General features: G+C 46.5%; 1 protein-coding gene across 1 annotated transcript in view; it reads left to right on the forward strand.

Moving 5' to 3' along the window:
* The window catches only part of LOC124010068 (succinate dehydrogenase cytochrome b560 subunit, mitochondrial-like), a 28,723-nt gene that overhangs the window by 7,431 nt on the left and 8,566 nt on the right, over window positions 1–12,726 (forward strand). Inside the window, exons 3-4 of the mRNA XM_046322405.1 lie at window positions 5,847–5,948; window positions 12,337–12,398. Coding sequence (XP_046178361.1) covers window positions 5,847–5,948; window positions 12,337–12,398 — 164 coding nt within the window. The remainder of the gene's footprint in view (window positions 1–5,846; window positions 5,949–12,336; window positions 12,399–12,726) is intronic.

A 12,726-nucleotide genomic window follows, 5' to 3' on the forward strand; every position in this document is an offset into this window, starting at 1 on the left:
AAAACATTGGCAATAGGAAATGGTTAGGTTTTGAAAAGGTACAAGAATTGTGGTAATATATTCATCTTTACACAATTGACCTGCCATCTTTCTAATTCTTCTCCAACCTTTTTGAGAAGTGGAGTATAGCTCAGTTCATATGTCTTAATAATTTCAGAAGGAAATTGCTAATCCCTGATATGTCATTTTCTGAAGTCTCCAAAGAAAATGGCTGGTTTAAAATTTGGTTCTGCATAGCTGCCCTGTTAAAAGACACGATTATACTCTTCAATATTATAAATTTAATATCCTGAAAAGGTCCCATTATTCTTTCAGGATGTCAACTAATGCCCGGAGTGAGATTTCTGATTTGATGAGGTAAAGCAGAATGTCATCAGCATATAGTGAGACCAGATGTTCACGCCCACCCAAATGAACACTATGATTGGATGAGATCTGAAAGCTTCTGCCAGTGGCTCTATAGCCAAAGAAAAAGAGGTCTAGCGGGACAACCCTGTCTTGTGCCACGTGATCGAGAGAACTGTTTCCATTCGTCAGGATCTGAGCTACCGGACATTTGTACAGTAATCTAATCAGACCCGACATACTGGGGTCCACTATTCATCCTCTGTAAAACTTCGTACAGGTTGTTCTGTTCTATGTAGTCAAAAGCTTTTTCCGCTTCTTAATGTTTCTTGGTCATTCTCTACATAATGCATAATGTTAAATAATCTTCTGATATTATCAGGAGATGATCGGTTTCTTTCAAAGCCTGTTTGTTCCCTATCAACCAAGTCAGGAAGAACCTTATCTAGTCTTAAGAGCTATGATTTTTTTTTGTCGCAAGAATCTTATATGAAGTGTTCAATAAGATATTGGTCTATATGACCCACAAAGCAGAGAATCTTTCCCAGGTTTTAACAAAACTGTGATTAGTGCTTGTTCAAGTGCGTCTGGGAGCTTTTCTGTCTCTGTGGCAATGTTAAATATATTGCAGAGGCTCAATAAGTTTGTGTTAAAAGGGTCTATAGAATTCAATAGGAAATCCCCCTGCAGTGTTGAAAATGGATTCCCCCATTTCCTCAGATGTGATCTCTTTCTCCAAGTACTCTCTCTCCTCATCAGTTAAAGCTTGGCAATTGAGTTTGTTCAAAAACTCATGCATTGTGGCAGGGGCATCCACTTTAGACTTGTATAATGTTTTCATAAAACTCCCTATAGGCTAGATTCATTTCCTCAGGACCCTGAACAACTGTGTTATTGGGCAGCTTAATAGAGCCAATAACTCTAATAGCTTCATCTCTCCTTATCTGCCGAGCAAGCAACTTTCCTGCTTTATCTCCATGTTCGTAGTAGTTTTGTTCTCCTAACAACATTTTCTGCTTTGTGGGTCGTCAGGGTGTTGTATTCCAATCTCTTTGATGACTCAACGATACAAACATTAGACTCAAATGTCTAATTTAGGAACTATGTTCATTTTCAAGAAATGCCTTTCTCCAACAAATCTACTTTTTAGCCTTGTATGTGTTACGTATAAGGTAAACAAAATGATTAGCCCCCTCAGATATGCTTCCCATAAAATCAGTGAGGGGGGGGGGGGGTGCGCAGAGTTAGTATTGGTGCTAAAAAGATATGTTGATATGAGTGTTCAGAAATGTTGCAAATGTGTGTGATTATTTAGTAAATATGTGCCAAACCTCCACCAGCTTGAGGGTGGCTGTGTTTTACTGATTGGTAATGAAGCCAGCAGGGCAGAATGATCTGATATACATCTTGGTAAATATTTACACCCAGTAGTTAAACTTCTCTTGCCTGCGGGAATAAGAGAGAAGTCGATTCTAGACTAACTGTTATGGACAGGGAAGTAAAAGGAGTCTTCTTTGAACCTTTTTGGTTGTGAACTCAGGATGATGTTGATGATTCACTAATTGTCCCCATTTCATTGTTGAGGGATGAAAATGATCGTCTGGTAAAGCTTGTGTTTTTCTCCTGTGCTGCATAGGTGCGTTTGTGGTTATCACTTGACACCGCGCAGCACTGGTTTCAAGGGAGCCTTGGGGAATGCCGATTGGTTGATATTATGAGTGTGCGGCTGGTGACCGTAAACACATCCTGTATTTGTTTGTTTTTTACATGCTCAAGTGGGGCTAAATAGTCCGATCGATATTGTTGACGATGTTTGTCGCTTAAATTCTAAATGTATTTTGTGACTGAAAACATTTTCATGTTACAGGGAACAGTCAATGGACTTTTATACAATATATGTATAATTTACAATGAACCTAATTCGGGTGATGCTATGCATAGCAGGTACAGATATCTTAAAGACTAGTGCATCTTCGCTGTGTGCTTAGGGTTGTTGTCCTGATGGAAGGTGAACCTTCACCCCAGTCTGTGGTCCTGAGTGCTCTGGAGCATGTTTTCATCAAGGATCTCTCTGTACTTTGCTCCGTTCATCTTTGCCTCGATCCTGGCTAGTCTCCCTGACGCTGAAAAAACATCCCCAATGCATGATGCTCCCACCACCATGCTTCACTGTAGGGATGGTGCCAGGATTCCGCCAGACTTGACACTTGGCATTCAGGCCAAAGAGTTTAATCTTGGTTTCATCAGACCAGAGGATCTTGTTTCTCATGGTCTGAGTCCTTTAGGTGCCTTTTGGCAAACTCCAAGTGGGCTGTCATGTGCTGAGCTCCAGGAAGTGTCTTGGTGGTCCCAAACTTCTTCCATTTAAGAATGATGGAGGACACTGTTCTTGGGGACCGTCAATGCTGCAGACATGTTTTGTTACCCTTTGTGAGATGCAGAGTAGGTGAATGGATGATCACGGCATGTATGGTTCCCACCATGACGGAGATGGTGTGGTGGAGCTTTGCTGGTGACACTGCAGAGATTTGCCATCCCATCTGGTTTGCCCTTAGTGTGGCTATAATTTGTTTTTCAACAGGACAATGACTCACAACACACAAAGGTGTGATCTGAGCCCTCTCCTGTACTCCCTGTTCACCCATGACTGCGTGGCCATGCACACCTCCAACTCAATCATCAAGTTTGCAGACGACACTACAGTGGTAGGCTTGATTACCAACAACGACGAGACTGCCTACAGGGAGGAGGTGAGGGCCATCGGAGTGTGGTGTCAGGAAAATAACCTCACACTCAACGTCAACAAAACAAAGGAGATGATTGTGGAGTTCAGGAAACAGCAGAGGGAGCACCCCCCTATCCACATCGATGGGACAGTAGTGGAGAGGGTAGTAAGTTTTAAGTTCTTCGGCGTACACATCACGGACAAACTGAATTGGTCCACCCACACAGACCGCGTTGTGAAGAAGACGCAGCTGTGCCTCTTCAACCTCAGGAGGCTGAAGAAATTTGGCTCGTCACCAAAAACACTCACAAACTTTTACAGATGCACAATTGAGAGTATCCTGTCGGGCTGCATCACCGCCTGGTACGGCAACTGCTCCGCCCTCAACCGTAAGGCTCTCCAGAGGTTAGTGAGGTCTGCACAACGCATCACCGGGGGCAAACTACCTGCCCTCCAGGACACCTACAGCACTCGATGTCACAGGAAGGCCATAAAGATCATCAAGGACAACAACCACCCGAGCCACTGCCTGTTCACTCCGCTATCATCCAGAAGACAAGGCAAGGTCAGTACAGGTGCATCAAAGCTGGGACCGAGAGACTGAAAACAGCTTCTATCTCAAGGCCATCAGACTGTTAAACAGCCACCACTAACATTGAGTGGCTGCTGCCAACATACTGACTCAACTCCAGTCACTTTAATATTGGAAAAATTGATGTAAAAATGTATCACGAGCCACTTTAATCAATGCCAGAATCATTTCACAACACTCACAACATCTGCTAACCATGTGTATGTGACCAATAACATTTGATTTGACCTCCAGGCTGTGTAAGGGCTATTTGACCAAAGGAGAGTGCTGCATCCGATGACCTGGCCTCCACAATCACCCGACCTCAACCCAATTGAGATGGTTTGGGGTGAGTTGGACGTTGGACTGCAGAGTGAAGGAAAAGCAGACAAGTGCTCAGAATATGTGGGGTCTCCTTCAAGATGGTTGGAAAAGCATTCCTCATGAAGCTGGTTGAGAGAATGCCAAGAGTCTGTAAAGCTGTCATCAAGGCAAAGGGTGGCTACTTTGAAGAATCTCAAATATAAAATATATTTTGATTTGATAAACACTATTTTTGGTTACTATATGAATCCTCGTTAGTGGGGAGAAATCCATCATCTTGTGTTGTGTGGGAGAAAGATCCGGAATGATCATTATTCTGGCATCTCCGTACTCTTCCTTTGCTCTGGCGGCTGAGAGGATGCAGACTGTGTCCTGGTACCATAGAAATGTAATGCCCTGGGTGCAACCGGGCCAGGCAGCTGCCTCCTTAGGGTGCGATGGGTCCCCTCGATTTCCAGTGGGTGCGAGCAAGGAGGGAGACTTGGGGAATCCATTTTTATAAGGTGTTCATAAAGTGTCTCTTTGATTTCCCTTCTACCCTTTCTGAACCATGCTGGTGCTACTTCCGAGCAATCATCCTCCGAGGCCGAAGAAGGGCTGTCAGAAGGGGGCACTTTTCCCTCCCTCTTCTGAGGCTTTGCAAGATTTGGCGTCTTTTGTTTTGAGCGATAAGAGATGTATTAACTTCCAATTATTATCAAACTGGTAAACCGTGTCAAAATGCCTCAACATTTTTCCGAAGTTTGAGGATGCTATGCAGATGCGTCTTGTTAGATCTTCACCATTGCTTAAAAACACTTCTTACCTTTTTGTAGTTAATAAATCCAATATGAAACGTGAGCACTGTAGTATCCTTAACTAACATTGGAAAAAGTCTATCCATTCTTGTCTAATTAGATATCTCTCTATTTTCTGAATTACGCTTGTAACATCGTCAGTAGGCTTCAGTAACCTATGCTTCAGAGAGGGAGGGGGGCAGGAATATGTTTCCGAGTGACAGAGGGAGGGCTTTGCATAGGCAAATGTATTGTGATTTTTATGGGACTGGAAAAAAATGCCTGGACTGTATAATAAAGGTTTCCCATGCTTTTAAAATGACGGTTCTGTTCTGGAACAGTATACATCCCCTTTGGTTGGGGTTCTGTTCTGGAACAGTATACATCCCCTTTGGTTCGGGTTCTGTTCTGGAACAGTATACATCCCCTTTGGTTCGGGTTCTGTTCTGGAACAGTATACATCTTTTGGTTAGGGTTCTGTTCTGGAACCGTATACATCTTTTGGTTGAGGTTCTGGAACAGTATACATCCCCTTTGGTTCTGTTCTGGAACAGTATACATCCCCTTTGGTTCGGGTTCTGTTCTGGAACAGTATACATCCCCTTTGGTTGGGGTTCTGTTCTGGAACAGTATACATCCCCTTTGGTTGGGGTTCTGTTCTGGAACAGTATACATCCCCTTTGGTTCTGGTTCTGTTCTGGAACAGTATACATCCCCTTTGGTTCTGGTTCTGTTCTGGAACAGTATACATCCTTTGGTTCGGGTTCTGTTCTGGAACAGTATACATCCCCTTTGGTTCGGGTTCTGTTCTGGAACAGTATACATCCTTTGGTTGGGGTTCTGTTCTGGAACAGTATACATCCCCTTTGGTTCTGTTCTGGAACAGTATACATAATTTGGGTCGTGTTCTGTTCCTCAAATAATTTGATTATTTTCCTGTTTTCGGTTCTGTTCCCTGAACCGGTTCCAACCCTTGGTGTATGTGCCTGCCCACTTGTCCCTGTTATTCTTTTAATGTGATTATATGTTATGTTGGAATTGAATGTGTGTGTTTTCTCTAGCATTTCTCTAGTGATCTAAATATACCATTTCTCTATTTCTTTAGTGCTGTTCCAATGGGAACCACAGCAAAGGAGGAAATGAACAAGTTCTGGGCCAAAAACAACAAAATGAACCGACCCATGTCGCCACATATCACCATCTACCAGTAAGTTTGCTATGTGCATAATAATAATGAATAAATTAAGAAACTCTCACACTGCACCTCAGCAATGGCTGTGTCAATTTTAAATTGTGAAAGGGTGCTCGTCTGATTGTCCTCTCCATAGTCTCCAGGCTGTTTCAAAGATCACTCCAATAGGAAGACTATACACACAGCTTTGATTCAGTGCTTTGTGACATTGTTTATGGATCAGGGGAGCAAGTACCTTCTTTTAAACCTCAAAACAACCACTCAGGTGCTCCTCGCAAGAAAATGAACTCATTATTATGGGTGTAATTGTTCACCAAACCCAGGGTTCGGTACGAATTGCGTTTTTTTGGGGGGTTAAGGTTCTGTTTCGGTACAGCGGGAAAATGAAATGCCAACTGTTAATGTAGTTCATTAAGATTTCAAACTAACCCCAGGATCCTGAGCTATATAATGTAGGTCCAATTATTTTTTCATTTTTTCTTTTTTTTAACACAGGTTTCTGTTTTTTCCCCTGGTTTTCACTCTCCAAAATCAATCGTCTCTTAAAATCACACTTTTGAAAAATACAATAACATCATTGTGAGTTCTACATCAACAACACTTAAACCACCAGGGGACCATTTCGGAGGTCTGGGGAAAAAAATGTAAGGCATTTTTGGATGTAGATACCCTTTTATCATGATATTATTCTGCCAGGTATGTGTCATCTACTTAGTAGTTTAATATTTTAAATTGAGAAGCTTTTTCATCTACCAGAAGCCTGTTGTCATTAGCATCATCGCTAACGGCTACACAGTGGTAGACGCACAGAGAGAGAGGCATTCCCACACCCTTGCCTTTTTCAGAAAGCTAAAGGAACATACCAAATTAATTCAATACATTTAGTTGATTCCTTACTAAGTTCAATACATTTTTGCTTCTACTGGGCGCTTTAAACAACAATGAATTGTGGGCTATCGACCCCCACCACGTGCTATCGACCCCCACCACGTGCTATCGACCCCCACCACGTGCTATCGACCCCCACCACGTGCTATCGACCCCCACCACGTGCTATCGACCCCCACCACCGACCCCCACCACGTGCTATCGACCCCCACCACGTGCTATCGACCCCCACCACGTGCTATCGACCCCCACCACGTGCTATCGTACAGAACTAGTTCCCCAGCTGCGCCTCACAAAAGCATTGTTTGAAATGCGCCAATTAGTCATTTTTAGCGGAATAGCCTACAATGTTTTTTCAGCTCAGATTTACTCGAGGCATAAAATGCAGTGTAGGCATAGCCTTTAGGCCCAGTGGATTACAGTGTGGGCCTAGTGGATTACAGTGTGGGCCTAGTGGATTACAGTGTGGGCATAGCCTTTGGGCCTAGTGGATTACAGTGTGGGCCTAGTGGATTAGTGTGGGCGTAGCCTTTGGGCCTAGTGGATTACAGTGTGGGCGTAGCCTTTGGGCCTAGTGGATTACAGTGTGGGCGTAGCCTTTGGGCCTAGTGGATTACAGTGTGGGCGTAGCCTTTGGGCCTAGTGGTTTACAGTGTGGGCTTAGCTTTTGGGCCTAGTGGTTTACAGTGTGGGCGGAGCCTTTGGGCCTAGTGGGTTACAGTGTGGGCCTAGTGGTTTACAGTGTGGGCGTAGCCTTTGGGCCTAGTGGTTTACAGTGTGGGCGTAGCCTTTGGGCCTAGTGGTTTACAGTGTGGGCGTAGCCTTTGGGCATAGTGGTTTACAGTGTGAGCATAGTGGTTTACAGTGTGGGCCTAGTGGTTTACAGTGTGGGCCTAGTGGTTTACAGTGTGGGCCTAGTGGTTTACAGTGTGGGCCTAGTGGTTTACAGTGTGGGCCTAGTGGTTTACAGTGTGGGCCTAGTGGTTTACAGTGTGGGCCTAGTGGTTTACAGTGTGGGCCTAGTGGTTTACAGTGTGAGCGTAGCCTTGCGGCCTAGTGGGTTACCGTGTTGGCCTAGTGGTTTACAGTGTGGGCGTAGCCTTTAGCCTAGTGGATTACAGTGTGGGCGTAGCCTTTGGGCCTAGTGGTTTACAGTGTGGGCCTATTGGTTTAGTGTGGGCGTAGCATTTGGGCCTAGTGGATTACAGTGTGGGCCTAGTGGATTCGTGTGGGCGTAGCCTTGGGGCCTAGTGGTTTACAGTGTGGGCGTAGCCTTGGGGCCTAGTGGTTTACAGTGTGGGCCTAGTGGTTTACAGTGTGGGCTTAGCTTTTGGGCCTAGTGGTTTACAGTGTGGGCGTAGCCTTTGGGCCTAGTTTACAGTGTGGGCCTAGTTGTTTACAGTGTGGGCGTAGCCTTTGGGCCTAGTGGTTTACAGTGTGGGCCTAGTGGTTTACAGTGTGGGCGTAGCCTTTGGGCCTAGTGGTTTACAGTGTGGGCTTAGCTTTTGGGCCTAGTGGTTTACAGTGTGGGCGTAGCCTTTGGGCCTAGTGGTTTTACAGTGTGGGCCTAGTGGTTTTACAGTGTGGGCCTAGTGGTTTTACAGTGTGGGCCTAGTGGTTTTACAGTGTGGGCCTAGTGGTTTTACAGTGTGGGCCTAGTGGTTTTACAGTGTGGGCCTAGTGGTTTTACAGTGTGGGCCTAGTGGTTTTACAGTGTGGGCCTAGTGGTTTACAGTGTGGGCCTATTGGTTTAGTGTGGGCGTAGCATTTGGGCCTAGTGGATTACAGTGTGGGCCTAGTGGATTTGTGTGGGCGTAGCCTTGGGGCCTAGTGGTTTACAGTGTGGGCATAGCCTTGGGGCCTAGTGGTTTACAGTGTGGGCGTAGCCTTTGGGCCTAGTTTACAGTGTGGGCCTAGTTGTTTACAGTGTGGGCGTAGCCTTTGGGCCTAGTGGTTTACAGTGTGGGCCTAGTGGTTTACAGTGTGGGCGTAGCCTTTGGGCCTAGTGGTTTACAGTGTGGGCTTAGCTTTTGGGCCTAGTGGTTTACAGCGTGGGCGTAGCCTTTGGGCCTAGTGGTTTACAGTGTGGGCCTAGTGGTTTACAGTGTGGGCCTAGTGGTTTACAGTGTGGGCCTAGTGGTTTTACAGTGTGGGCCTAGTGGTTTTACAGTGTGGGCCTAGTGGTTTTACAGTGTGGGCCTAGTGGTTTTACAGTTTCGGCCTAGTGGTTTTACAGTGTGGGCCTATTGGTTTAGTGTGGGCGTAGCATTTGGGCCTAGTGGATTACAGTGTGGGCCTAGTGGATTCGTGTGGGCGTAGCCTTGGGGCCTAGTGGTTTACAGTGTGGGCTTAGCTTTTGGGCCTAGTGGTTTACAGTGTGGGCGTAGCCTTTGGGCCTAGTGGTTTACAGTGTGGGCCTAGTGGTTTACAGTGTGGGCCTAGTGGTTTTACAGTGTGGGCCTAGTGGTTTTACAGTGTGGGCCTAGTGGTTTTACAGTGTGGGCCTAATGGTTTTACAGTGTGGGCCTAGTGGTTTTACAGTGTGGGCCTAGTGGTTTTACAGTGTGGGCCTAGTGGTTTTACAGTGTGGGCCTAGTGGTTTTACAGTGTGGGCCTAGTGGTTTTACAGTGTGGGCCTAGTGGTTTTACAGTGTGGGCCTAGTGGTTTTACAGTGTGGGCCTAGTGGTTTTACAGTGTGGGCCTAGTGGTTTTACAGTGTGGGCCTAGTGGTTTTACAGTGTGGGCCTAGTGGTTTTAGTGTCGGCCTAGTGGTTTTAGTGTCGGCCTAGTGGTTTTACTGTGTGGGCCTAGTGGTTTTAGTGTGGGCCTAGTGGTTTTACTGTGTGGGCCTAGTGGTTTTACAGTGCGGGCCTAGTGGTTTTACAGTGTGGGCGTAGCCTAGTGGTTTACAGTGTGGGCATAGCCTAGTGGTTTACAGTGTGGGCGTAGCCTTGTGGGTTACAGTGTGGGCCTAGTGGTTTACAGTGTGGGCCTAGTGGTTTACAGTGTGGGCCTAGTGGTTTACAGTGTGGGCCTAGTGGATTACTGTGTGGGCCTAGTGGATTACTGTGTGGGCCTAGTGGATTACTGTGTGGGCCTAGTGGATTACAGTGTGGGCATAGCCTTTGGGCCTAGTGGATTACAGTGTGGGCCTAGTGGATTAGTGTGGGCGTAGCCTTTAGGCCTAGTGGATTAGTGTGGGCCTAGTGGATTACAGTGTGGGCCTAGTGGATTAGTGTGGGCGTAGCCTTTGGGCCTAGTGGATTACAGTGTGGGCGTAGCCTTTGGGCCTAGTGGTTTACAGTGTGGGCGTAGCTTTTGGGCCCAGTGGTTAACAGTGTGGGCGTAGCCTTTGGGCCTAGTGGTTTACAGTGTGGGCCTAGTGGTTTACAGTGTGGGCCTAGTGGTTTACAGTGTGGGCCTAGTGGTTTACAGTGTGGGCCTAGTGGTTTACAGTGTGGGCCTAGTGGTTTACAGTGTGGGCCTAGTGGTTTACAGTGTGGGCCTAGTGGTTTACAGTGTGGGCCTAGTGGTTTACAGTGTGGGCCTAGTGGTTTACAGTGTGGGCCTAGTGGTTTACAGTGTGGGCGTAGCCTTTGGGCCTAGTGGATTACAGTGTGGGCGTAGCCTTTGGGCCTAGTGGTTTACAGTGTGGGCCTATTGGTTTAGTGTGGGCGTAGCATTTGGGCCTAGTGGATTACAGTGTGGGCCTAGTGGTTTACAGTGTGGGCGTAGCCTTGGGGCCTAGTGGTTTACAGTGTGGGCGTAGCCTTTGGGCCTAGTTTACAGTGTGGGCCTAGTTGTTTACAGTGTGGGCGTGGCCTTTGGGCCTAGTGGTTTACAGTGTGGGCCTAGTTGTTTACAGTGTGGGCGTAGCCTTTGGGCCTAGTGGTTTACAGTGTGGGCCTAGTGGTTTACAGTGTTGGCGTAGCCTTTGGGCCTAGTGGTTTACAGTGTGGGCCTAGTGGTTTTACAGTGTGGGCCTAGTGGTTTTACAGTGTGGGCCTAGTGGTTTTACAGTGTGGGCCTAGTGGTTTTACAGTGTGGGCCTAGTGGTTTTACAGTGTGGGCCTAGTGGTTTTACAGTGTGGGCCTAGTGGTTTTACAGTGTGGGCCTAGTGGTTTTACAGTGTGGGCCTAGTGGTTTTACAGTGTGGGCCTAGTGGTTTACAGTGTGGGCGTAGCCTTGTGGGTTACAGTGTGGGCCTAGTGGATTAGTGTGGGCGTAGCCTTTGGGCCTAGTGGAAGAACAGTGTGGGTGTAGCCTTTGGGCCTAGTGGTTTACAGTGTGGGTTTAGCTTTTGGGCCTAGTGGTTAAGAGTGTGGGCGTAGCCTTTGGGCCTAGTTTACAGTGTGGGCCTAGTTGTTTACAGTGTGGGCGTAGCCTTTGGGCCTAGTGGTTTACAGTGTGGGCCTAGTGGTTTACAGTGTGGGCGTAGCCTTTGGGCCTAGTGGTTTACAGTGTGAGCTTTTGGGCCTAGTGGTTTACAGTGTGGGCGTAGCCTTTGGGCCTAGTGGTTTACAGTGTGGGCCTAGTGGTTTACAGTGTGGGCCTAGTGGTTTACAGTGTGGGCCTAGTGGTTTACAGTGTGGGCCTAGTGGTTTATAGTGTGGGCCTAGTGGTTTACAGTGTGGGCCTAGTGGTTTACAGTGTGGGCCTAGTGGTTTACAGTGTGGGCCTAGTGGGTTTACAGTGTGGGCCTAGTGGGTTTACAGTGTGGGCCTAGTGGTTTTACAGTGTGGGCCTAGTGGTTTTACAGTGTGGGCCTAGTGGTTTTACAGTGTGGGCCTAGTGGGTTTACAGTGTGGGCCTAGTGGTTTTACAGTGTGGGCCTAGTGGGTTTACAGTGGGTTTACAGTGTGGGCGTAGCCTTTGGGCCTAGTGGGTTTACAGTGTGGGCCTAGTGGGTTTACAGTGGGTTTACAGTGTGGGCGTAGCCTTTGGGCCTAGTGGGTTTACAGTGTGGGCCTAGTGGGTTTACAGTGGGTTTACAGTGTGGGCGTAGCCTTTGGGCCTAGTGGTTGTTGGTGTCATCTTCCATATGCACAATTTTTGTAAGTATTCATTCGGACTCACAGTTCAGACAGAAACCGAGGTCCCTGTACCAAATGGTTTGGTAGGAATACGTGTACTGTTCCAACCCTACTAATTATGTAAATCAAATCAAATTTATTTATATAGCCCTTCGTACATCAGCTGATATCTCAAAGTGCTGTACAGAAACCCAGCCTAAAACCCCAAACAGCAAACAATGCAGGTGTAAAAGCACGTAGTGTGGGCCTAGTGGTTTACAGTGTGGGCCTAGTGGTTTACATGTAAAGAGCCTTTTATTGATTTTGCTCTTACCAGTGGATGGGTTAGATATTACCATTGGGTCACGTGACCAGGTAAAACACAAGGGACCTATCTTTAAGTGTTGACAGGGTTTTTATCCAGTGTGAACTACAAATGCTGTGTTTGTATACTGTACGTGTGCCTTGCCGTGTGTTGTCATGGTACCCTGTGTCTTGCAGGTGGTCGGTGCCTATGATGATGTCCATCACACACAGAGGCACGGGAGTTGGACTCAGTGGAGGTATAATTAATATACTAACCTCTTACAGCAGACTCCAGGGTCAACCTTTCCCTGAACCATTATTGGGGGAAATTCAAAAACTGACCCCAAGATCAACGTCTAGTGGAAACTTCACCCTACTCCTCTTTTATTTTTATTTTTATCTACCTTTATTTAACTAGGCAAGTCAGTTAAGAACAAATTCTTATTTTCAATGACGGCCTAGGAACAATGGGTTAACTGCCTTGTTCAGGGCAGAACAACAGATTTTGTACCTTGTCAGCTCGGCGATTCAATCTTGCAACCTTTCGGTTACTAGTCCAACGCTCTAACCACTAGGATATGCTGC

The sequence above is a fragment of the Oncorhynchus gorbuscha genome, linkage group LG22, assembly GCF_021184085.1.
Source record: "Oncorhynchus gorbuscha isolate QuinsamMale2020 ecotype Even-year linkage group LG22, OgorEven_v1.0, whole genome shotgun sequence".
Classification (NCBI taxonomy): Eukaryota; Metazoa; Chordata; class Actinopteri; order Salmoniformes; family Salmonidae; genus Oncorhynchus; species Oncorhynchus gorbuscha.